Raw genomic sequence first — 23,891 nt, 5'->3', positions numbered from 1 at the left:
GGTCGAATGCATGACGACTGCGGCCGCCAATGCAGGCCGCAGCGTAGTCTGTCTTGGGCGGGCTGCAGGCCCACGGGTCTAAAATCAATGATTCGATAGCAGCCTGCTGACACGGTCGCCTTGTCGGGAGCTGCTCAATCAGCAGCAGGCGGACTTGTGAGTGGTGGACACTCTGTGGATAGGCAGCGCTGATGACCCAGGTGTCGCGTTCGCGCAGAATGCAAAGAGCATGAGAGAACAAGGCCCGGCGCGCTCGGGTGCTTGGCTTGGGTGTGGAGACGGAATATCGAGAGCGAGATCCAAGCTAGTGGTCGCTATCTCGCAGCATGATGCAAGTAATGCTGTTCGGCTCCGTGCGCTCTCGAGGTAGTGAAAAGCCACCGGCTTGTGCAGGGCCGCGGGAGAGCCACTTTTTATCACACTGCAGCGCCTCTAATGCCTGGAGCTTGTCGCTATTGTCAGTGCGTACCATTTGCTCACTAGACGAAGACTGTCGACGTCCGCCGCGCGGGCCGTCAGCTGCTGGGGTTGCAGGGCATATCAGATTGGGCCTCGCTCCCATTTCGTAATTCACCATAACCCGACTTCCCAGTTGCAGCAGCACCCAGTGGTCTTTGCTCCCGCACACGCAGCGCCGCGCCAATCGCCCACACATACAGCCCATACAGCCGCCCATACATATCTTGCACCAAGGGCTCCTGCTCCCGTCGCTGGTTAGACAGCCTGCACCCGCCCAAGGTTCGTTCCCCCAACCGTTCGCTCCATCTGTCCTGCCCTGCCTGGCACCTGCGAGTCACCCTTACAGCGGCTGCTCGCAGACACTGCACCTTGGGTTGCAGCTCTCACGTGGTCTTCAGCTCTCGTCAAGGGCAGCGCACCTGCACCCTGTTTTCGCGCCGTCACCTGCCTGAAGCTCAAACCTAACCGCGTCCTAGTCCATTCGCAGTATATCGATCAGCCAGCGCCGTCGCATCACCGCGCTGCTCTCTGCCAATATCTGCCCGTGCTTGTACCACCTGTTCTGGCATTTTCCGCGACGTTCAAATCTCTCCGCGGTTCTTGAGCTGGTCTGCCTGAGTGGTTTTGCCATCCCCAACACAAGTCACCGAACGCGCCCTCCCGGCGAGTCTTGGCCCCACCCGCACCTGCCGAACTTGAACCTTGGTTCGACCGCGCCGACACACTGCCCGCCTGCCATCACTCACCAACACATGATCCCCAGCGACCGCTGCAGATTCCTGTGCGTCTAGCCCTACTGACCGCGCCGCGCCCATTGGCCACCCTTTGAGCTTCGCGACGCTCGACGGAAGCTTCCTTCGAGCTCGGTTGCTCTTGCGCCGCCTGGATGTACTCAGTGCATGTGCAACACCCTATACAAATCATGTCGAATGGTGGCTTTGCCAACGGCATCATGGATCCGCCTGGCACCATTGACCCGTCGCGTAAGTAGCCGCGCCCTCCGCCCCCCTCTCCCAGCAGTGACTGGCTTGCGCGTCTGTTACATCCGACGCAGCCTCCCGCGAGCAATTGTTGACCAGAGCCAGATGTCTTCGGAGGCCCGACACAGCCCGTCGCACAGCAACAGCAGGCATCGCGAGGAAGTCTGAAGCGCAGTCGCTCGCCAGAGAGCAGCTACGATCTCCAGGGTGATGACACGCCCAACAACAAACGCAGTCGCGGTCGCCCTCCCAAGGCAACCAGGCCGCCCTACGCCGGATCGCCTCAACAGACCGGTATCGCGCCGCCCGTACAAACACCACAATCACAGACGACAGCGCTGCCTCAAGCATCGCCTCCCCAAACCTCACCATCCGCCAAGGGAACACCCACCAAGCCTGCCGTCATCAAGGCACTGCCGACCGTGCGCGACCACACTACCGATCAACTCAATGCCGAAGGCGACGAATACATACCTCGCGAAATTGACGAGGCCGGCGAGAGGAAGGTTACGCAAACCGGCCACCCACTTGACGGACGCGAATACCGCTGTCGCACTTTCTTCGTCCCGAACAGGGCTGACAAGCTCTTCATGCTCGCAACTGAATGCGCGCGTGTCCTAGGCTACCGTGACTCGTATCTACTTTTCAACAAGAACCGATCTCTGTACAAAATTATCGCTACACAGGCCGAGAAGGACGACCTCATCCACCAGGAGATTTTGCCATACTCCTATCGATCCAGACAGATTGCCATCGTAACCGCCCGCTCCATGTTCAGACAGTTTGGAAGCAGGTTGATCGTTAACGGCCGGCGTGTGCGCGACGACTACTGGGAGAGCAAGGCTAGGAAGCAGGGTTTTACCGAGGAAGACGCGGCGGGTGAGAAGAGGCCAGGTGCAGCAAAAGCAAGAGAAGCAGCCGCGGCCGAAGCCAACCACGCCAGTGCCATGGCCTTTGCTCATCCAGGAGCATACACAGGTAACAACCAAGACTACCTCGGCGCTGCGATCAACCCTCTGCAGCCATTTGGTGGTCTTAACCCCGCACCAGGAAGCATGCCTTCCACAAACGCAGACGCATACAACCAGCGCACAACAACTGATCTGCAGCCTCGGGACTACAGTGGCGTTCAACGTCCGCGACACGAGATGCAGGGCGCCCCGTATCAGGATTTGACGAGGCCAACCCCGTCTGGCGAGATCCTCAACGCAGCCGCGCAAACAGCTGAGGTCAACAAGCAGCTAGAGCAACAACGCAAGCACCGCAAGGATTATCTCAACGATGTGTGGCAACGGCCCCACGAGCCGCCTGTCCAGCCAAACCGTCCTGGAACTGCTGAAGGAGAGCATGCACCGCAAGTTACCCAGGCCGTGCAATCTCCACGCATGCCTTCGACAGCTGTCAGCATGCCAGGTAACCAGTATGGTATGCCAACACAGACGCCACAGAGACCCGGACAACCCATGGGTGCTCAAGCCTACCGCCCGCAGCCCATGGCTCAGAACAACATGGTGCCTTCGCCCATGGCTCAGCAACACACACCACTCCGTCCGGACCAGATGCACCGTCGTCCACCAAGCATCGGCATGCCTCAAGGCATGAACGCTTCTAACATGGGCCCTGGAGGTATGCTTCCAGGTGTTCAACAGAACCCAGGCCACGGTTACCCTCCATCGCACATGTGGCAAGGGGGTCCACCACAGCCCTCCCCACTCTCTCAACAGCACAACATGCAGCAATATGCGCAACGACCGCAGCAATCGCCGCTTCCGCAACAGTCGCCCATGCATGCCTCCCCACAACTCCATCATGCTCAAAGCAGTGCCTCTATGCACGGCACACCTGTACAACAGTACCAGACCATGGGTGCTATGGGGGGTTCTATGCCAGGCGGAGACCCTGGGTACCAAGCTATGGGACAAAACCCCTACCAGCCTAGCCCGAGCCCTCACCAGTTTATGCAACATCAAAGCGCTGCCGGCCAACAGCCTGGTATGCCTGGCTGGGCACCACCACAGGCGCCACAGCAGGGAGGGTGGTCGACATACTAGGAGAGGTCACAACTCCACCACGTGTTATCAAAAGCGGCAGTACCGCATCATGAGCCGGATCTCCTATGGAGAACAACCTTGTATCCACGAACGATGGTCTAGTTCGATATCATCATTGGAATTCTGATCGACCATGCTCCGATCGACACTAGGGGCTGCCCGCTGCAATTCATTCTTCGTCGCACTCTGTACACTAGGCTCATTCCATCTTGCTTTTCACTCCGCTCCTCGCTCCATCAGCAACAATGAAATCACGACATACGAGACGGTGACGAACACGCTAAGCAACAAACACGACAATACGAAAGCATGATGGATGCGGTACATAGTGTCATTCCCTTATTCCCTTTACTACGTGCTCGGCCATTGTTTCCTTGTCGCGGCTTTGGAACACACGTTGCATCCGTTGATGAAATTTGGAGGTCCGTTCACCTGCTATGTTTTCGCATCGCACGGATACCTTACAGTACTTTGCGTCATGGCAGTATCTGCATGGATTTGCAGGCAAGAGTGCTTGGAATACCCGAGGGAAGTTCGTTTCTTGCATCGCCGGGTAACGACGTTTTGGATCAGATTGTCACATTGTCTTTCTTCGCGTTCTTTGTTAGTATTAGCAGATCCCCGTCACAGTCGTCTCATTCGTGGTGGTTTTAGTTATAGTTTTTGCACAAGATTCCCCCCCAGATTCCCCAACACCTCGTTTTGTGTTTTGGTTACTGATTTGCAGTCATTCGCATCATTGGAAGGGACGCACGTTATGCTTCCCGCAAGCTAGTGCTCCGGGACATTGGAGGGACAGGTAGAAATGCGCTACAATTACGGTTCGGAACGCATAACAGGAAGGATCCTCTTCTCATATCCTTTCATTATTAATAATATTACCCCATTGCGCAAACACGGATGAACACTTAACAATCAGTGTAGACTCGTGACTGTAAAACACTTGGCTATGCAAAGATGACATTGGGACCGGGCAGGGTCTGCAACCAGCGACATGGACATGAACAGCGGATGGCTTTGTCTCGGAATCTGCACCCCAGAATGTGAGTGTGTCATGTCGCTCCATGCACCCCAATTGCTTCCTGCGTCTGCATCTGATCGGCATCATCAACCGCCAGGGGTCATTTCACTACCTGCGTACATGACGACGTGCGTCTAACTTACGCTCTAAGCATGAGGAAAGACATGGTTCATGGATTTTGCGACACATGGTCGAACAAAGACCGGGTGCGGGAGCGGACGGCTGCACTGGACCGAGCTCAGACCATGATGCATCATCGATTTGCGCGAAAGGGACTCGATGGCTCGGTTATCTTGCGTAGCCTGTCATGCTACTAAAGGTTAAACGACGCACTGTCCCATTGCCCAGACATATACGCGGTTGACGTTATTGTTGTCGCGGTTCATTCATGTCGTTTTGGCTTTGGCTCCGTGACGGGAAAAGGGCAGGTTCGAGGCAAAGAGGGTTTCTTCCACCTGTCGGATCTACCCCGGCGGCTTTCAACATGACCGCAGTGTAAGTAGCCTAAGATTTGCGGCTCAAGGTATATCGGGTGAGATAATATTTATGCTTGCTTCTGCACTGACAAGGCGGATCATCGGTCAGTATGCATGGTTACATCTGCCCCTCCGCGGTCGTCTCAACGGTCTAATGACCACCGCTTGTACGCGTGAGTTATTGCTTTTCTCATCGCGCCAATCCTCACACCACGGACACGTGACGAGCGCGGATCTCTTCTTTCCCGCTGCCTGCGGCCTTTGCTTTTGCGATGCGGAGAGCAGAGGTTACATGGCAATGCATCTCGCTTAGAACCTACGTTGCACGCATATGCCTGGAAAGTTTCTCGGAGTCTTGTCCTGTACGCACGTATGCGTTAAACGGCGTCGGAGCACTGATGCCTCTTTTGATCTCTATCCACTTTGGCCATCATGAACTAGATCACCTGTGGGAACGAGACATCATCGTAGTACCCTAGGTTTTCTCGGCATATGTACTGTAGCATGACCTGCATATGGGAATCTCAACAGATTGCCACATGGATTCACCTATGGACGGCAATTGTTGCCGTCCATACAACGACAGTACCGCAAAGCAGTGGACGCATAGTAAGCTGGCTTATAGGACCCCCTGCGGAAACGGTAACAAGGTTCACCATATGTCGTAAAGAAAGGGAGACCCCGCTATCTGGGTAATTTAACCCTCTGCCCCTCTTAGCTTTGGCTAGAGTCCTGATGCCGATAAATCATTACTGTAAAGTCTGGTATCGATGTGTAATGGGGTTGGACCCTTTTTCTCTCTCTAGCCAATCTCCTTTAATCATGTCGGAAAATGCAATTATCATCGTCATGTCGGATATACGTGGTCCATCCATACACGCTCACTGCACACTAAGCCGACGGATGTGTTTGGCTGTGATGCGCCCCTATTACTTTTTCACGCATGGACTATGCTTTACCCGTCGCTGCTCGCCGCAATAGGTCGATATGGGAATCTGTCATCCGAATGTTTGTCGTGGACATTCAACAGAGTGGATACCTACGGCGCATGCAGGTGAATCACAGCGCCGTTGCAATTGCAGGATGTTAGTCTGGTGTTAGTGTCGTATCCCGAGGTCTGGGATCAGTCTCCATAGCGTCGCATGGGCGGCTACTGCATTCGGACCGACACCTCTGGACATAGGCATTTAGAAGAACGAAAAGGAATTTAAGATGCCCAAGCCAACGGCATTCAACGCCGTCTCCATATAGCGGCCGCGGACTCTGTGGATCCATAGTTGAATAACTAATCGCAGGGTAGATCCGCGTTTCTACGATCGGTACGTACAATCGGATCCTAGATCTCTAGGATCTGCGTAGGCAGTGTTCACGACGGAGTTGCGGAAATTCAGCCTGCGCCACTAGGAAATGTGGCGGCTGACAGTACATTCAAGCGACTGTTGCTGTCGCTGCAATTGGAAGCACGCAAATCTTATTATTGGTTTTTTTTACACATCTCTCTTGTTCAAACGCTACTGTAAGTAGCGGAATAACCTGCTTGGTTTGAACGCCTACACAAACATGACTAAATGACCGCGGCAACCGAGACAACCGCCATCAACGCCGAGGTCGCTCGGATGCGCGAAGATCGCTGTTCTTCTTTTCGCATCGACCTGGCTCATGGAAGGTTTATCCGCAGTACAAATTCTCGGAGGAGTATCGGATCTCCCTCTAGATTCACGGCAACTACCAAGGGCGCAAGAAGCAACCATCGTGAAGGTCGGCGACCCATCCGAGACTGTTTAGCACGGCTTCGTTTGCTTGACTCGTTATCCAGATCACCTTGCTACAGCCAGATTTTATCCTCCTCGGAGAGATCTGTAAGAAAAGAAACTGCATGCCAAGCCAATGGTTCCCAGCCTCAGGGCTGGAAAGTGACACATCACTGCCTCAGGACTCGCGTGCCAATCAGGTACTCAAGACAAACAAGATGCGATGGTAGTTCTGCATCGATCCGAAGAACCAAAAGTTGACGTGATCAAAGCTGGAAGCAGATCCATCAATCAACACAGCACTCTACGATAGAATCCGCCGAAGAGACGGGTGACGCCGTGACGGAAACTTGTTTCCCGCTATCGACCTTACAATTTGGTACTTGGAACTTGTACCTGCATTCTACCTGAATTTACGGTAGTTTCACGTCGGTCCCGCGAACCAGAGTTGACAGTACCAAGGTACAATACAACCCTCAAATAGTTCACGGAAGATCCGCAACTGCGAAGTAAACTTTGTACCTGCATGTGCGCGGATCACCATGGTTTCATTGAGAACTCGGAACCAAAGTTTGACATCCACAATTTTCGAATTTCCTCTCTCAGGCAATTGACAGGGCACAGTAGGTCTTGATCAACGCTTCGAAATGAGACTGCTATTCCCTCCAAGCCACACAGCGATCAGAAAAGCCATTTGGAGATCACATAAGCCACATGAAGATCAAGACAAAAGCATATAAGCACGTTCCGGCTTTCATCATAACGACTTTCAAGCTAACGTAACACCCTTACGACCCAATTTGGCAGAAAAACCAACCATCTAGCATGTTTCCACTCCCCTAATCCGGAACGGTGAGTTCCGGTCATGCCATAAGGCTACGATATGCTAGACTGAATAACTCAGTAAAGGTCACAGACGCGGAAGCAAGTCATGCTGTCCTGTGCGCACTCGGCGTTTATGACCATCTGGATATAGCCCGCAAAACTATAAACGAAGAAAAAGAAGCATGTACACGAAGAACTAGACATATTCCTCCTGAGTAGACCGTTCAAGCTGGATGTCGTCGGGGAGAACGGAACAACACGCTATATTTTCCATACCAGTGTCAGTGTTATTGGGTAACTGGGAGGCATGGCAAATGCCGAAATCACTAGCTTGGAAAAGGCTGTGGATGAGTAAAGCTTGTAATATTAGCGGGTACTCTGCGCGAGTTTCGCACATCCTTGAAGACGAGGAGGCGAAGTCGTGATGGAAAGGTTTACGATAGTCAGGGATATTGACGGGGATCAGTCAGGAGAGCCGATATTGTGTCGGCTCTGGGATTTATGAGAGTTAATTTTCAAGGTGGAAAGATAATTAGAAAGAGGAACATTTAAGCGCTTTAGTACAGAACAGTGGCCTCGACTGGTCTGAGGGCCATGGACATTTGAATGTGTGGGCCAGTATTCTCGTTCCAAACACTTGCTGAGAAGACTTTCCATTCTCCATCACTCGGCCAGCAAAACAAATGCCAGGACTGTATACCTCGCTAAGATGAAGTATGCTAGCACCGTGTGTAGAATTATGGTATGTATCGTTCCTGTGGTATACCACCGACACTGAACTACGGAATCCTTCTAGAACGGAGAATTACCTACAAATGTCTTGATTGCTACCAATCTATTGTGTATCATAGCGGCAATAGAATCCTCTCACGCCAGACCTTCCTACTGTAGTAACCTATCTAGGCAAACACAAAAGGCCACAGATAACCACAAAGACCTGCATTTGTAGACCTCCAGTCATCGAGATCTGCGAGCCCTATGCTCTAGACATATTTCCCGGTTCAAGTTCAAACACGATGGGCATTGATACTAGGAGTATCTACTTGCCATCACTTATGGCTTCATTCAGTCGCTCGACTTCATGTGCCGCATCATTCTCTTGATAGCGAGAAACCGGTTGTCTTAGACAGTGTATCTTAATTCCTTTATTATCTGCACACAGCAGGCATAACCCATTCACCGTCTTCTTACTTTAGAACGAAATACCCCCATACCCTCTCACCAATTCCACCTTCCTATACTCAAAGCAGTGTCACTCGATATGTTAATCTCTCTGGCGGAGCTCAATCCCGGTCAAAATGTTCTTAGCAGAGTCGACAAGCAACAGTTAAGCAAGACAGTCGATTCTTGAGAGTGCGGATAGACGATTGATGTGGTTTCGGTATCGTATGATTGGGCGCCTTTTACCACTACACTCCTCTCAGTTATACCACTCACCACCAAAGCAGACCCTCAACCTATACACTCACTTGTATTTTGTTGGAATCAAGTAAGCGGATATCTTAGGTAACTTCAATATACATTCTAATGTTAGCCGCGGCCTTAAGAAACGAGTTTCCTTGATATTAAACTTGCAGCCTGAAGAAATTGAGGCTCAGCTCCTTACACATCGGCATCTTTCGTCTAACCTCTCGATCTCCCCTTTAGTCAGCGAAGCTATCCATGTTGTCACAGGCTGATATGGTTGGCAAAGTTATATTACCCTCGGTCGAACTGTAGCTCAGCACACTGCATGCCATTGCATGAGACATCATCACGCGATGTTGTATGATTTAGAACGGCAAGTGATGGGACAGCTCGAGCTGTTCCAGGAAACCATCAGAGATCGTAGTTAATAACAGCTTAGCACATGAAAGCTCAATGAATGTCCTCCTGCCAGTCAGTTTAGATGTCAAACATGAGGAGTTGAAGAGCGTGAAGAACACTGTGGTTGGTCGGACGTGTACTGGATGGGCCTGGCACTCTATGATAGGTCCCGTATACTGAGGAATTACACACAAGAAAGCACTCACACGCTTGGTAGTGCCCGCAATTATCCCTACTATCAACACTGATTACCTGACAGGGAGCTCGGTCTTCGATTCGAAACTGTACCGCAGCCACTCGCCAACGGCTCTCAAGCTCTCCCACCGTACGCTCTCATCTGCCTCTTGCATCAGCTCCATAACCCTGCCCTTCAGCCCCAGCTTCTCTAGCTGTTGTCGCTTCTCTGGCACCTCCTTGACCAAGCATGCGACGTCGTTGCATCCAATAGCCAATACTTGCTTGTCGTTGTCCCAGCTCTTAGACAGAATCTCCGCAAGTTTTCGGGGTAGTTCGCCCTTGTTCTCTTCTAAGATGCGACGCGCATTGTCTTGCCAGAACGTCGGGTTGCGATGCGGTGGTGACCAGCGAAGGTGACCCGACTGTAGCTCAGCAGCGTACTCGTCGAAAGTAGTCTGTGTTTTGGTGTACTCCTCAAGGAGATCGTTCAGTGCCTGTAGATCTTCAAGAGCATCTTCGTCGGTCAGATGTCGGGACTTCAGGCTTGAGAGGAGAGAAGGCAGGCGAGCAAGCACAGCTGTGGGAAGAAGCGTCTGGCGGTTCGTCGTCAAAAGGTTTAGGAGAGTGGAAAGGAGGAGACGGGTGGTCTTTTCCTTAGGCGAGACCTTGAGGAGTTGAGTGTAGAGAATGACGATATCGTAATCCCTGTAAGCTGTTAACAACGGCGAATCCTGATGTAGGAGAGTAAACGTACTCCTGAAGTCCCTCGCCCACGAGCTCACCCTCAAAGCTGAGCTGCCAGATAACAAGTAATACATGGTACAGAAGCTGAAGACCAACACCACCAGAGATGCCACCATCTGTTGTACTACGAATACTGGCGCCGCCACTGTACAGGGTCGAGTCCGTGTCCTTGGCAGACCCAGCTGCAGCTCTCAGAATGTCAAAAAGAGGGCTGAGTGTCTCCTTCCTCTGCTTCCAGAATATGTGCCTTGACTTGGTGCTGCGCAGTACGGCCGAGTATTCCCGTACAGCAATATCCTGCAGACCAGCGTCGGATGCCTTTGCGAGTGTCGAGAGGTAGGTGAAGAGCTGCGCTAAGGCCTCGTCGAGCTGGGGTGTGTTCTTGGAGGACTGTGTAACAGCACGGGATAGAAGACCGGACAGAACGGAAGATGTCAGAAGTGGTACGGGGTCTTCGTTGTTGGATGAAGCTTTCAAAAGTGGTAGGAAAGGCTTATAGGGTGCTGGGTGCTGGACGAGAGCTGATGTGAGCGCAGGTATGTCTGCAATTGTATAAGCTTCGCCTCGTATCTAGGAGGGTTCCAGGTTTCCTACCATCAATCATATCCCCCAGCAAGACCAGCATATAGTGGATAATGTCTTGGCGCTTTGCAGCTGCCTCGAAGATGCTCTGTGATCCATTTCCGCCCACTAGCAGCGTCACGAAGCTATCCACATCCGACTCGATCGTCTGTTTCCTCTGCTCCTTGCGCACTTTATCGATTGACTTGATCTTCTTAAGGTCTTCATCGGTGATAGTCTTAGCTCGCACTGCACCTTCCCATGATATGGGCCGCGCGCGGATGTTGTTCTGAATCGAGGTGAGGTACGTTGGTGGGTCTAGCGAAGACATTGTAAATGTCGTGACAGGCGGTGGTGTACAGGTGATATAGCGGCTTCGGTGCCTGGGGTCGTGGTATTGGAGCTCTGCCCAGGTGATGTTGGGTTGCTATGAGGGCCCACCTGGAAGCTCCGTCATGGTGCGGAGCTAGTGGAGCTAGGATCTTTTGATATCTTGGCACCGACCAATCTTTTGCAAACACCAACACCTCGCGCCTGTGGGGTTCATCAATCAACACACTTTGCGCGCGTAAACATGGAGTACTTCAGTCTGAAGCGGTCGACAGCCGCCGACCGTGGCCAGACCAACCTGTCTAGCAAGGTCTATGTGCGGTCTACGAAAAGTGGCAAAGTCCAAAAAATCGTGAGAGAGTTGTATCTGCGACAGGACATCCCATGCTCGTCCAATCTTTGCAGAGCATGTTTAGAGATTGCGCCGACGGACTACTCGAAGAAAGGTTCGATCGCGAAACCTCACGTGCAGAGCTAGACTAACCAATTTCAGTCGCCCCATTTGTCCTTTCAGACACACCAGCAGGATCCAAGGACTTCCCAAATGGCCAATACCTCATTCCGGATACAAATGCTTTCCTCACCGGAATGGACTTATTCGAAGTTGAGACCGCATTTCATGATGTTATCGTCCTCCAAACCGTACTAGAGGAGGTCAAGAACCGCTCATTACCTCTATATCACCGTCTGATATCTCTGACCAAAAACGAGGGAAAGCGCTTCTACGTGTTCTTCAACGAGTTCAGACAAGAGACGTATGTGGCGCGGGAAGCTGGAGAGACCATCAATGACCGAAACGATCGAGCTGTGCGCAAAGCCGTGCAATGGTATAACGACCATATCACAGAGGCTGTCAAAGCGCGGAGCAAAACGCAGACACGTATACCTACAGTAGTCATGATTACTGATGACAGGGACAACTTGCGGAAAGCCAAAGCTGAGAACGTCCCAGGCAAGACTTGTAAGTTTTCGAACTGGCGTTTATATACCATACTTATTCTCTTCCTAGTGTCCGACTTTGTATCTGGTCTAGAAAATTCAGATGAACTTCTAGATATGATCAGCGCAGCGCAAGAGCAACGAGAAGTCAGGTCGAAAAAGCCAGAGATCTTTTACTCAGAACATTACACAGTCTCGAAAATGATGACCGGCGTGAAAGCTGGTACTTTACACCAAGGCATCTTCAACGTCTCCCCATACAACTATCTGGAAGGCTCGGTTCACGTACCGGCTTTCGATAAATCACTTCTCATTCTAGGACGTGAGAACAGCAATCGAGCCGTCTCTGGCGATGTTGTAGTTGTCGAAGTGCTGCCTCAGGATCAGTGGAAAGCACCTTCAACCAAGATTATTGAAGAAGAAACAGTGAACAAGAACGACAATGCAGAAGCTGAAGAAGGTGAGAATGTCATTCCAGAAAGGGAGCGACGAGCGCTACAAGAGGAGGTCAAGCGGGTGCATGGACAAAGCACAGAAGGAAGACCACAGCCGACTGCGCGTGTAGTAGGTGTCATAAAGCGAAACTGGAGACAATACGTGGGTCACATTGACCGCGACTCTGTCCGCTCTTCTTCGAAATCGAGCAGACAGCAACAGACCGTGTTCCTCGTTCCAATGGACAAGCGCATTCCTAAGATTCGAATACGGACACGACAAGCTGGCGAGCTCCTTGGTCAACGTATTCTGGCGACAATCGACTCCTGGGACAGAGATTCCCGATATCCGGTCGGTCATTTTGTACGATCGCTCGGCGAGCTTGAATCTAAGGGCGCAGAAACCGAAGCTCTACTACTGGAGTGGGATGTTCAATACAAGCCTTTCCCCAAAACCGTTCTGGATTGCTTACCCGCTGAAGGTCATGACTGGAAAGTGCCAGCTAGCCTAGAGGACCCGGGTTGGAAGGGACGCAAAGACCTCCGCGATCTCTTGGTGTGCTCTATCGACCCTGTTGGTTGTGTTGACATCGACGATGCTCTTCACGCACACAAGTTACCGAACGGTAACTATCAAGTTGGTGTCCATATTGCGGACGTTTCCCATTTTGTCAAGCCAAACAACGCGATGGACAAGGAAGCTAGCCAGCGCGGAACGACTGTTTACCTAGTTGACAAGCGCATAGACATGTTGCCTATGCTCTTGGGAACTGACCTATGTTCACTGAAGCCATACGTCGAGCGCTATGCTTTCTCTGTCATTTGGGAGGTTACTGAGGATGCCGACATTGTCTCTTCGCATTTCACCAAGTCCGTCATTCGTTCAAGAGAGGCTTTCAGCTACGAACAAGCTCAGATCCGGATAGACGATAAATCTCAACAGGACGATCTTACAAATGGCATGCGGACGCTGCTCATGTTATCTAAGAAGTTGAAGCAAAAGCGAATGGACGCTGGAGCGTTGAATCTATCTTCACCAGAAGTAAAGGTTCGAACTGAATCCGAAACCTCTGACCCGGCAGATGTCCAGACCAAGAAGCATCTTGACACCAACTCGCTCGTGGAGGAATTCATGTTACTCGCCAACATTAGTGTCGCCGCAAAGAACTACGAAGCCTTCCCACAAACAGCTCTACTTCGTCGTCACGCTGCCCCTCCGAAGACGAACTTTGAAGAGCTGGACAACCAACTCAAGGTCAAGAAAGGAATGGAGCTCAAGACTGATAGTTCGAAGGCTTTAGCTGATTCACTTGACAAGTGTGTTGATCCCAATAACCCATTCTTCAACACTCTCGTCAGAATTATGGCAACGCGTTGCATGATGTCCGCCGAGTACTTCTGCGCCGGAACTCAAGCCTATCCCGAATTCAGGCATTACGGTCTGGCTAGCGAGATCTACACTCACTTCACGTCTCCTATTCGTCGGTACGCTGATCTCGAAGCTCATCGCCAGCTTGCTGCTGCCATTGAATATGAGCAGTTAGATCCTAGCCTACAGTCAAAGGCCAAGCTCGAGGCTGTATGCAAGAACATCAACGTGCGTCATCGCAATGCGCAGATGGCCGGTCGCGCTTCCATCGAGTATTACGTTGGTCAGGCACTCAAGGGCAAAGATATCAACGAAGAAGGTTTCGTCATGAAGATCTTCTCCAATGGTTTCGTTGTCTTTGTACCGAGGTTTGGTATCGAGAGCCTCATTCGATTGAGGGATCTTGCTACACCGGAGCCAGAAGCCGACTTTGATGCTGAGAACTATGTGTTGAGCATCAAGGGCGATGTTAAGAGGACTATTGAGCTGTTTGAGAAGGTGACAGTCAGGATTACAGATGAGCTTGAAGAAAGCACTGGAAAGAGGAAGGTGCGCTTGAGTCTGGTATGAGGCTCAGAGAAGCTACTTATTGGCTCAAGTCATCAGGCGTTTAGGGCACGAGAAAGTGAAGGGTGACTCCTCTTGGATTGTAAAGTTAGACGTCTTCGGGTTCGTGGCCATGTCAATTCTATGGAAACATTCGCAATTTTCATGCACAATAGTCTACTACTAGTATGTCATGTCGTCAGCGTAAGATCTAGATAGGATCTTTTTTGTTCACTATCTTACCTTCCGATCAAGTCTCTGCACATCACTAACACTAGCGATCGAATAAACGGTTGCGACCCCGGTACTTGAGTCCTCAATATGGATGTCACCCCGACGTCTAGATCTCCACCTGTTTGACAAGTAAGGGTAGAGAGCCAGCCAATACACCAGTTTCTCCACCTAGTAGTCATCCAACGCTGCTCTCCTTCTTAACCAAACTCTCGACGTGGTCCTATGCGACAGTAGGTTCCTGCTTCCCAGCACTCAGCATACGCATTCGCGTCATGGCGCTCACACTTGTGAATCGATCTAAGCACGATTCGAGAGAATCTGTCGATCCACGCGTATCTAACGCGTAACCTCCACCCGCCTCCATATTGCGCAAGCGATGCACATTCACAACATTGCCGCTTCTCGACGCTCGGTCATGCCGACAAGGTTTACAACGGCCTCTGGGCGTTCGCCAACCCCTCCTTACACTCGTATTTCTCCAATTCATCTAGTCTCGATCATCCCTTACTCACGTCATTGCGCCTCGAACCGGACTTGTGGTCTGTAGAGGTCTAGTTGTCCGGAAATAACAGTGCCGATCGCTCTGTACAGCCCGCGTGAAAGAGCTGCAAGGCTGGTTGATGCAAGCCATAAGTGAGGAGAAGGGGCGATTATCTCTTTCCTGTACTGGGCTAAGGTGCAGACCGTGGCGCATGATTAGCCCGGCAACGGACCGAGCCCGTCCTACATCCTGATGATTCGCAGCGGAGTTTGACGATCGAAGTCGCATTTTGGAGGTTCGGTATACCTGCTCTCAGCATTCTCTGTGCGAGCCGCAAACTAGTCCATATCGCTTAGAATGAGCATCTTCAGACATGACAGAAGAGGGGGATACCGCTTAGAAAACGCTCCTGTTACTCGAGAAAGGCTGCGAGGCTGCAGGAAGTTGAAGGGGCAAGCGAGGTCGCTTATAAGGTTCACCGTGTCTGAGATGTACGGAGAGAACTCCGGGGAACCGATGCTGGAGAGAGATTGTGAGAGACACCCGTATTCACACACATACTAGCATAGTTCCACTATAGATAGCTTACCGTCTTACGAGCCGCGCAGACATGCATTTGTGAAATGGAGATGGACATACAGTCGCGTCACTGCGGCTACAGTGAAACTCATTCCATCTCCGCATTTAGATAAGGGGGGTGTTCGCGGAGAGTTTGGTACGATATCGGCCCCGATGTCGTAGCGTGTACCTTACATGATAGAGTTTCATTGTGCCTTGACAAATCGTTTCGATGTTCAGGTGATGATACTGTGGATGGTGATCAATGAGTTTATTCCTGACAAGAATGTGTTCAAATTGAACGGATCAGCGATAAGAGGTCAAAAATTTAAAGCAACACGGACGAAGCAATATAAGTCTACTGGCGGCAATAATCCCCAGGTGGATTGAACCCCATGGACAAACGACGTATGGTGTGCGATTTTGTGAAGGCGAGAGTGCTCTTGATCGGTCTACAGCAGCAAAAGCAAAGCCGCTGATCATGATAAGAAAGTTCTGCAAAGCCATACAGCTTGCTCACCATTCCTTTGGATGTCCTGATCGCCAGTCTTGGTCGCTCAAACAAAGGCCTATGTATGCTCCAACATGCATATAGCACCTGTACTTATTAATTGCGATCTCGCTCAGATCTCGGTGTAAAAGCCAACACCAAGCCTTGCCCGCATGACCCCCAATACTCCACTTCTCAGTCAACGGCCTTGCACCCTTCTTGTAGCAAGCGAAGTTAGCATCAATCTATCTCTGATAATTATAAGCGTCATCAAGCGCTTACTATAGTAGATTCAATATACAGATATGTGCACAGCCGCCCCCACGAACATATATTGCACAAGCGACGCGGGATTTTTGACAGGGTCCTCCAATCTGTACTGGTCACACATAAATCGCATGTACCTAGGTATGACTCGTAGACGTCGGGCCCGAAGGGCGCATGTGGATGCATGGCTGTTATCCGACTCAGAAAAGCCTATCGCGCGGACAAGCATTCAAGCGACTCAGGTTCCATTTTGAACGTTGGCTTGCAGTGAACGGTAGCGTCAAGCCGATTGAAGGAACACCTGCGCAAGCGTCACCGTTCATGACATGCGAACGACACATGGTCAGTCCAGCTGACCATGACGCGAAGATGTAGCTTCCGACATCATCCGTTGCTAACACCTTTATTGCCGAAATTCCGTATCATGATTTTTGTTGCATGGGCATGGGAAATTTTTCATCGTTAAGTGTATTCGCCATGGAACTCCATGCGCAATAGCGTGTCTGTTATATAGTGTCAGGATTGATACCCACACGATGCCCCACGCAATCCTATATGATCGTTGAGGGACCAGTATAAGAGCCATGCATCTTGCAAGAACCTTGCTGAGACGACATAATAATCCGGATACCACCAGTGCCGATGCAGTTCCAGGAGAGTTTTCATTTTGATCATCTTGCTTGAGTGGAGGGAGTGTGCGGTGTGTGGTGAGGCTGATGTGGTGTCGGGCGTTCTTCTCGTTCGAGAGGTATTGCGTGCATCTTCATCTCAATGACTCGCTTCTTACGTGAGGTCATGACGGCTGCACTTCGGTGCCGAGACCTAGAACAACATAGAGTATGCGCCGTCGCTTTCTTACGATATTCAGGAGTTCACGATGATGGTGTTGGAGTTGCGGCTGAGCTTTACTGTGGTCATGCCACATCCAAGCCCTCATTGGTCGCAGCAGGAAATGTTAGATGCAAGCTGTGGACTTGACACCTTCTGCTTTCGTCGACCTAATGACAGCAAGACAGACACAAGCGTTCTCTCCCCGCGGTAGATCAGGAGATGTCAAAAAAGCAATTTGACCTTTGCGACGCGCCGCGCACCACACGCAGCCATCACAATTAGTTCCAGAGATATGGTCGCATCTATCGCACAGGCTGCCGAATGAAGCATCCGCCGCTATGTACGCTTCATCTAGACCACTACAGCACCGTCGGTTCATGGCTTTAACGTCCCACGCTTGATTGACGGTGATAGCCCATGTGCATGTTGCGCAGTTTAGCCGGCAGAACGACAGCGGCAGGCGCTATGTTCCAGCTGGAGGTACCTACCGTCATGCTCGGCATGGCGGCAAAGGCGCGTTCACAAATGCGGGACCTGGGTACCCTTGACCCAAGGGATGCTGAAAAGTTGTGGACATCCAACCCTGCGTATGATCTTGTCACAGGCTTCAACAAAGAAGGATGACCCCTTCAAGTTGGAAGTAAAGATAGGAAGCGGATTAAGCGACGAGGTGCATGTGGGTTGGGGATGATGCCCCGTTGGTCGTGGCTTATAGCGAAAGTCTCATTTCGGTTGCAGGATGGGCGCGAAGATCATGATGACCACAGAGTCAAGAGCCGACCCTTACACCAGCGTGGGGTTTTCTTGCGAAGAGTTTGATGTGAGGAATTCGAGACAAGTTATTTGGATTTTGCAGAGTTCGAATCTGCTGTCGTCATACGTCTGAAGACCATCTCAACAGCGGCGCCTACAGTGGTATTGCGAGCATCGGCGACGGCTGCAGTGATTACCCTCAAACGCAAAATATGATTCGGAAAGTTTTCGACGCATGCCGCTAGTTGTATAGACATGTCGCTTTGGTCGCTTTGATGAGTCCAGATGATGCACTACCAGTCCACTGCGACTAGTTGCATTGTGGTAGCGTAGCAAACTGCAAGCCCCAGTCGACGGCTCTCATGTCACTGTAACGAATGTGCATGGAGGCGTTGAACTCGTTGTTCGACCAGATTCGACCAGATTTGATGTGTTTCAAGAAGGTCCGGTGAAGGCCCTCAAGCGCTATTGGCGGTTGACGAAATGGCCCCGCGATGAAGCATCGGAGATTATCAGCACTGAATGACCTGGCACGCTGGCGACCAAGCAACCGTTCTTGCCAAGGAACATGTCCGTGCGTTTGCGCTATAATGTCCGGTTTGCTGCATAAGGCCCTCGGTGTCAGGGGTATGCGATAGTCAGGAACGCTCGGCTTCTAGCCTATAACCCATTCGTTGTATCGACCAGTAATTACCTGTATAGCTCACGCTCCAGATCTGGGCATCAAAACTTGTTTCCTGCAGGAGCTGGTGACTAGCCATAGCTGTTATGGGCTTGGGAACGCACACTATCAAAATCTGGATGCGCTCCGTCCAGGGCTAAGATAAAGAACCCTGAAAGGAAGCTATCGCGGGACGCACCTAAAGCCCGACACGGGATTGGCCAGTGCCTGAATGGAGCGATACTGGTTGCAGTTGATGTGGTTTGATAGATCGACGTCGTGTCAATTCCCTGCTCTAAGCGAAGTTTCCGACCGACACACGCCCCTTCAGGCAAACTGAGCGTTTGCTTGTCTCGTCCGTACTCCGCCCTCTAGCTATGCAAGGAGAATCTCGAAGGAAAAAACTTCTGTCCGGGGTAGAGCTGAACGGCACGCACAAACGGGTGTGCTGTCGCAATCGCTATCAAGCCCTCGGTGTCAGTTTGCTGAGGCTGAAGCGATTTCTGCCCCTGGATTCGCTGTGAGGTCATGATGTGCTGTCAAAGACCAACATCGTGCTGACCTCAACGACGCCACACTGCCCGCTTCATGACTCTCGGATGGCATATACTGGACGGGAGTGTCAAGCCCCTGCAACAGGCACGGTGGAATTGCCTATCCTGGTACTTGCGCCATCTTCAACGGCGGGGTGTCACCAAGGTTGTCGATATTAGCCCATCATGGATTACTCTTAGTGCACTGCTCACCGATATTTCCATGAGTCTGCCGTACTAACAAACTTCGCAACCCACCATCAGGTACGCTTTTGTACCTGCATGTCGCCTCAAGCCAAGCTTGTCCGGTCTCTATAACCCGCAACACTCCTCTCACTCGGTGCGCCATCGTTGCCCTCTACCGAAGGTCCGTTCTTTGTGCTGCCTCGTTTTGTGGCGCTAAGTGCATACCATCATTCCCTACTGCGGTGCTGTGGAGCGAGGGTAGACGCATGACCCAGGTCTCCGCTCTTTGAGCCCCTCCGCCTTCCCGCACTACTTTATCCGCATCGCCCTCCAAGGTTCATATCGGACAGAAGTGGGCTCAAAATTACTACCATCGTTTCGTCGACCGCCACCTCTCGAGTGTAGCCGCATCAACCGCAGCCACAGCCAGCATGGTTGTAATCTGATTAACGTCACTTTCTCATATATTCCTTTTGGATCGTCTTCCCAATACACCATCAGGGTCTGCTCAAAATAGCGACAACGACGATCGCAACAGTCTTTGAGCACTTATCATCAACCATCCCGTTCGACATTTGAATTTCACACACACTATCATCACAACCATGGAGCAAGAAACGAAAGTTTGGATCATCCTTGGGGCCGTCGTAGGCACCCTCGTTCTGACGGCCGTTGCCGTCGCCCTTCTCTTCTTCTGGAAGAGATCTCAAAGAAGGATGCGAGGCTTCTCTCTGCGAGCAGTCACACCACTCGACGACGCCGAGTTTGAGTCATGGAGACGACCCAGCCAATATACCCAACGACCGGAAAAGTACGGCATTCGACCAGCTGTCTTACGAGAGCATATATCTCCCAGAGTCACTACCATGTTCGAGAAAGAGCTCAGCACATACGAGTTTCCTCCACGAACACCATCATTAACCGACATGGCTTCATTAAAGTCACCCACCAGCTCAATACGAAAGCCCGAGCGTGCACGGAGGAAGTCCAGTGTAGCTTCGTCCATTGCCGACCGACCCCCAACACCCTACTCTCCGACTTCCCCAAGCGGCGAGTTCAACCGGGGCTCCACATCTTCACATCGATCCCAACCTCTAATACATTACCCATCAGTGGATGAAACATCTGCTTTCCGATTCAACTTCGACTCAGAGTACGGCACCCAACAAAAGGGTGCTGAACGCTGGATCTGAACACCAGTATCACTCGACATGATTCAACTTTCCAAATCATACCTATCCTTTAAACATCACTACTGGCAGTGGTCATGTGTATCACCCGCAGCCTGTCCAATGCACCCAAAGCGAGTGCTACAGATATGACAGCTATCTGCGTCACAACGCACCGCTTCCTGCAGAACAACCATCGAGACTGTCGCGATACCCAGTCAACACTTTGCTTTTACGACCTTCGCTTCGCATACATACTTTACGATTGCACATGATTCTGTCTTTTTTGGCGTTCGGCGGCGCTTTGCATCTATGATACCAGACCTTTGTGTCAACCACACAGGCCTTGAGCCTCTTTGTTTCTTTCTGTTGTAGGATGAAGCAAGTCAGTGCCGAAGATCGCACAAGAAGGGATCCAGTAGATAGCCAAACATGTACTCGGGTACGCAGTTGTAGCACTGCGAGAGGCTAGTCCTCTGCGCCCAGAAGAAAGAATACAGATAGTAGCACATGACATTTCCTCCATATTGCGGTGATGATCCTCCCTTTGCGCAATCTGTCCTGCAAGACACCACGCATCACGACATCAGCCGAAGCGGCATCTCGGCAACGGCCGTTTCCACCGGCGGCACCAATCGCCCATGCAACACTCGACTGCCGACGGACCCCTTGGCCGTGCAAACGCCGCATCTGTGCAAAAAACGTGGTCTACACCGCCAGTTCCAAGACCCCAGAATTTGCAATACCAGATCTGAAACTCTGCTCGGCCGCGATCTCCACCCACTCCACATGGACTATCGAAAGGCGACGGGACGCGATTCATGCACGATCGCGTTACCCGCGCACAAGAAGTACACCGCATTATCAGACCAGGTGTACCCCGCGAGATGTCGCGCAGTTGTGATACAGAGGGGGCTGAAATGAAAGACGCAGGGTGGTGGAGTATGATCTTCAGTGTAGGTTACTTTTGCGCATCAAGAGTGGATTTTGGTGAAAGGTGGTAGATGACTAAGCTAAGCGAGCCGAGCGGATGACGTGCAGCCAGGATTAGGTGTGTTGAGCTGCATGGCTCGTGTGAAAGCGTTTTAGTGGGTCAACGTGGACAGCTGTCACCGCAACTGTGTGCAAACAAGCAAAATATTAGCCACGCGACAATAACCCCATCGCGTGCTCGTCTCTCAGTCCATCACGCGTCGCCCCATTCATCCACTACTCGCGCGCAGATCAGTCGCAAGCGCGAGCTCGACTTCTGCACCCCACAACGCGTTCATCGCGTCTGGCACACGATACCTGCGCATCCAATCGCAAACCGCCCAAAATGGATTTTATACAAGGTAGGCTTCTACGACATGCTTGGTACGAGGCACTTGTCTCGCAACACATTATGCTGACGCCCGACACCAGACTATGCGGCTCTCATCCCACGCTTCCTCCCACCCTCCTTCGCAAGCCCTCTCCTCCAACTCGTCACCACCTTCTTGGGCATCTCGCGCACCCTAACCACGCACCTCTCGCCCCTCCTCAATAAACTCATCACACAACCCGATGTAGCCTCCATCCTCGCCCTCCTCGCCATATTCTTCATTTCGCTCAAGATACTCGATATGATGTACCGAGCCGTCATCTTCTGGGTGAACTTGGCTTTGAGGCTGGTGTTTTGGGGCGGCATACTGGTTGTGGGCTTTTGGGTGTACAATAGAGGGCCTGAGGGCTTTGTGGAAGATGTGCAGGGCTTGGTCGAGTACTGGCTGGGACAGTATGAGATGTACAGTCAAGAGGTCAAGGGGTTCCAGCAGCAGAAGGAGGATCAGATTAGAATGAAGGCGAGTGCGCAACAACAGCAGAAGAAGAGGGGATGGCGGTAAAGACGGTGCAGGGCGAGTTGGGAAGCATATATGTATGAAGAGACGGGAGTGAGATGTTTGTCAATATAACGACGGCGGTTCTTGTGGTTGAACTGCATGACCGGGCGCAGCACTGGCCTTTTACACATATTGTTATGGCGCTTGGGAATCTTGAAAAGCATGGGACTGGTTCCGGGATCCGTTGGCCTCGCATACCCGTTGGAGTGTTTGGAGCGGTAACAAGTTGTATATGTTTGAGCATCACGAATAATGGTATCCATGACTGTATCTCTAGCTTGCTGGTAAGAGCGTCGCGGTACTAATCCTACTGAGGTTCTGTCTTCGCGCCAGCAAAATGCCCACCAAGTGTTTGCTCTGGGGAATACAGCTGACTATCTGCCGAATATCTAAGCACAAGATGGTTGGGAAGCCCCCGCATAACGTGGGCAGATACTCTAGAATCTGAGAAAAGGAACACTAAAGTTCGATGATTGCTAGGTGCACCTCTTATAAGAATCTCCGAGATCGTGGACGGGATCCCAACCAGTATTCATCAACTACCTATCATGGCACGCCCAAAGAAGCAAAAAGACCCCGACTCTGCACGCTCCACGACCGATAACACTGTACGAAGCATGACGAAACCAGCAAGTGAGCGGGTACCTGCCAAGTTGCTGCAGATGACCTCCGGGGATTTACCGTTCGCAGACTTCCAAGGAATGGTTTAACTGCATACCAGGAGACAACTCAAAGTTGCGAGACATACTATTCCTGGAAACTAAACAACCACTCTTGAAAGAATACCTCCATATTCAAGTCTTTCACTAGACAAGGACAACCCGTTTTGGGTTTCTATATGGCGCTCGAACTTACGCGGGTTGTCTCTCTGTACTCTCAACTTTGTGACAACGCAACGAATTCTATCTCACAATCCCTTGTGTAGTATAGCAACATCGAAACAATTTCAGCCTACAGCAAGCATATGTTGAATCAACAGCATAACGGTGTATGCTCATCACTGCAGGACTGACGGAAATACAATATCGTGTAGCTTGATTTGATAGTCACATGGACTTGTTTCATATCCTGCCGCTTGGTAGCCGTGACCTCTCACGCATCATAAGGTCCAGCCCTGTCGCCTTCCAATTTCTCCAATCATCGAACCTGTCAGACTATCCTGAAAAATTACGTCACCAACGATACCATAAAGTATACACGAAAACAGCAAAGATCCTATCAACAAAGTCAATCGCGGTACGTCGACGAATAACCCACGCTTATACCTCCCTCCTATGATATCACAGATCAGTTTTACCTTCTAAATCTACCTAATCGTAAGTACACACTGTGACTCTGTTTTAAAAACGTATCGTTAGCGCCTCAAAATCTGTGGCATGCAGTTCCTATATTAGCGC

At 51.2% G+C, this 23,891-nt stretch overlaps 5 protein-coding genes across 5 annotated transcripts; 4 read left to right on the top strand and 1 right to left on the bottom strand.

Annotated features, from left to right (window-relative positions):
* Positions 1-1,381: 1,381 nt before the first annotated feature.
* On the top strand, positions 1,382-3,490 carry ALTATR162_LOCUS4646 (uncharacterized protein; the record flags this gene model as incomplete). The annotated part of the gene is made up of 2 exons (XM_043312261.1): positions 1,382-1,442; positions 1,545-3,490. The coding sequence occupies 2 exons, from the start codon at positions 1,382-1,384 to the stop codon at positions 3,488-3,490; spliced, it is 2,007 nt and encodes a 668-aa protein (XP_043168196.1).
* Positions 3,491-9,617: 6,127 nt separating this feature from the next.
* Positions 9,618-11,182, bottom strand: ALTATR162_LOCUS4645 (uncharacterized protein; the record flags this gene model as incomplete). Its single annotated transcript, XM_043312260.1, has 3 exons — positions 9,618-10,251; positions 10,301-10,832; positions 10,885-11,182. 3 exons carry the CDS (start codon positions 11,180-11,182, stop codon positions 9,618-9,620), a joined length of 1,464 nt encoding a protein of 487 aa, XP_043168195.1.
* Positions 11,183-11,425: 243 nt separating this feature from the next.
* Positions 11,426-14,493, top strand: ALTATR162_LOCUS4644 (uncharacterized protein; the record flags this gene model as incomplete). The annotated part of the gene is made up of 3 exons (XM_043312259.1): positions 11,426-11,627; positions 11,675-12,142; positions 12,191-14,493. The coding sequence occupies 3 exons, from the start codon at positions 11,426-11,428 to the stop codon at positions 14,491-14,493; spliced, it is 2,973 nt and encodes a 990-aa protein (XP_043168194.1).
* Positions 14,494-20,068: 5,575 nt separating this feature from the next.
* On the top strand, positions 20,069-20,656 carry ALTATR162_LOCUS4643 (uncharacterized protein; the record flags this gene model as incomplete). The annotated part of the gene is made up of 1 exon (XM_043312258.1): positions 20,069-20,656. One exon carries the CDS (start codon positions 20,069-20,071, stop codon positions 20,654-20,656), a length of 588 nt encoding a protein of 195 aa, XP_043168193.1.
* Positions 20,657-21,950: 1,294 nt separating this feature from the next.
* Positions 21,951-22,497, top strand: ALTATR162_LOCUS4642 (uncharacterized protein; the record flags this gene model as incomplete). Its single annotated transcript, XM_043312257.1, has 2 exons — positions 21,951-21,966; positions 22,037-22,497. The coding sequence occupies 2 exons, from the start codon at positions 21,951-21,953 to the stop codon at positions 22,495-22,497; spliced, it is 477 nt and encodes a 158-aa protein (XP_043168192.1).
* Between the last annotated feature and the right edge of the window lie 1,394 nt (positions 22,498-23,891).

The sequence above is a fragment of the Alternaria atra genome (assembly GCF_907166805.1).
Source record: "Alternaria atra isolate CS162 genome assembly, contig: 23, whole genome shotgun sequence".
Taxonomy (NCBI): domain Eukaryota; kingdom Fungi; phylum Ascomycota; class Dothideomycetes; order Pleosporales; family Pleosporaceae; genus Alternaria; species Alternaria atra.
Note: the sequence above shows the minus strand (reverse complement) of the source record. Positions and strands in the feature narration are given on the sequence as shown.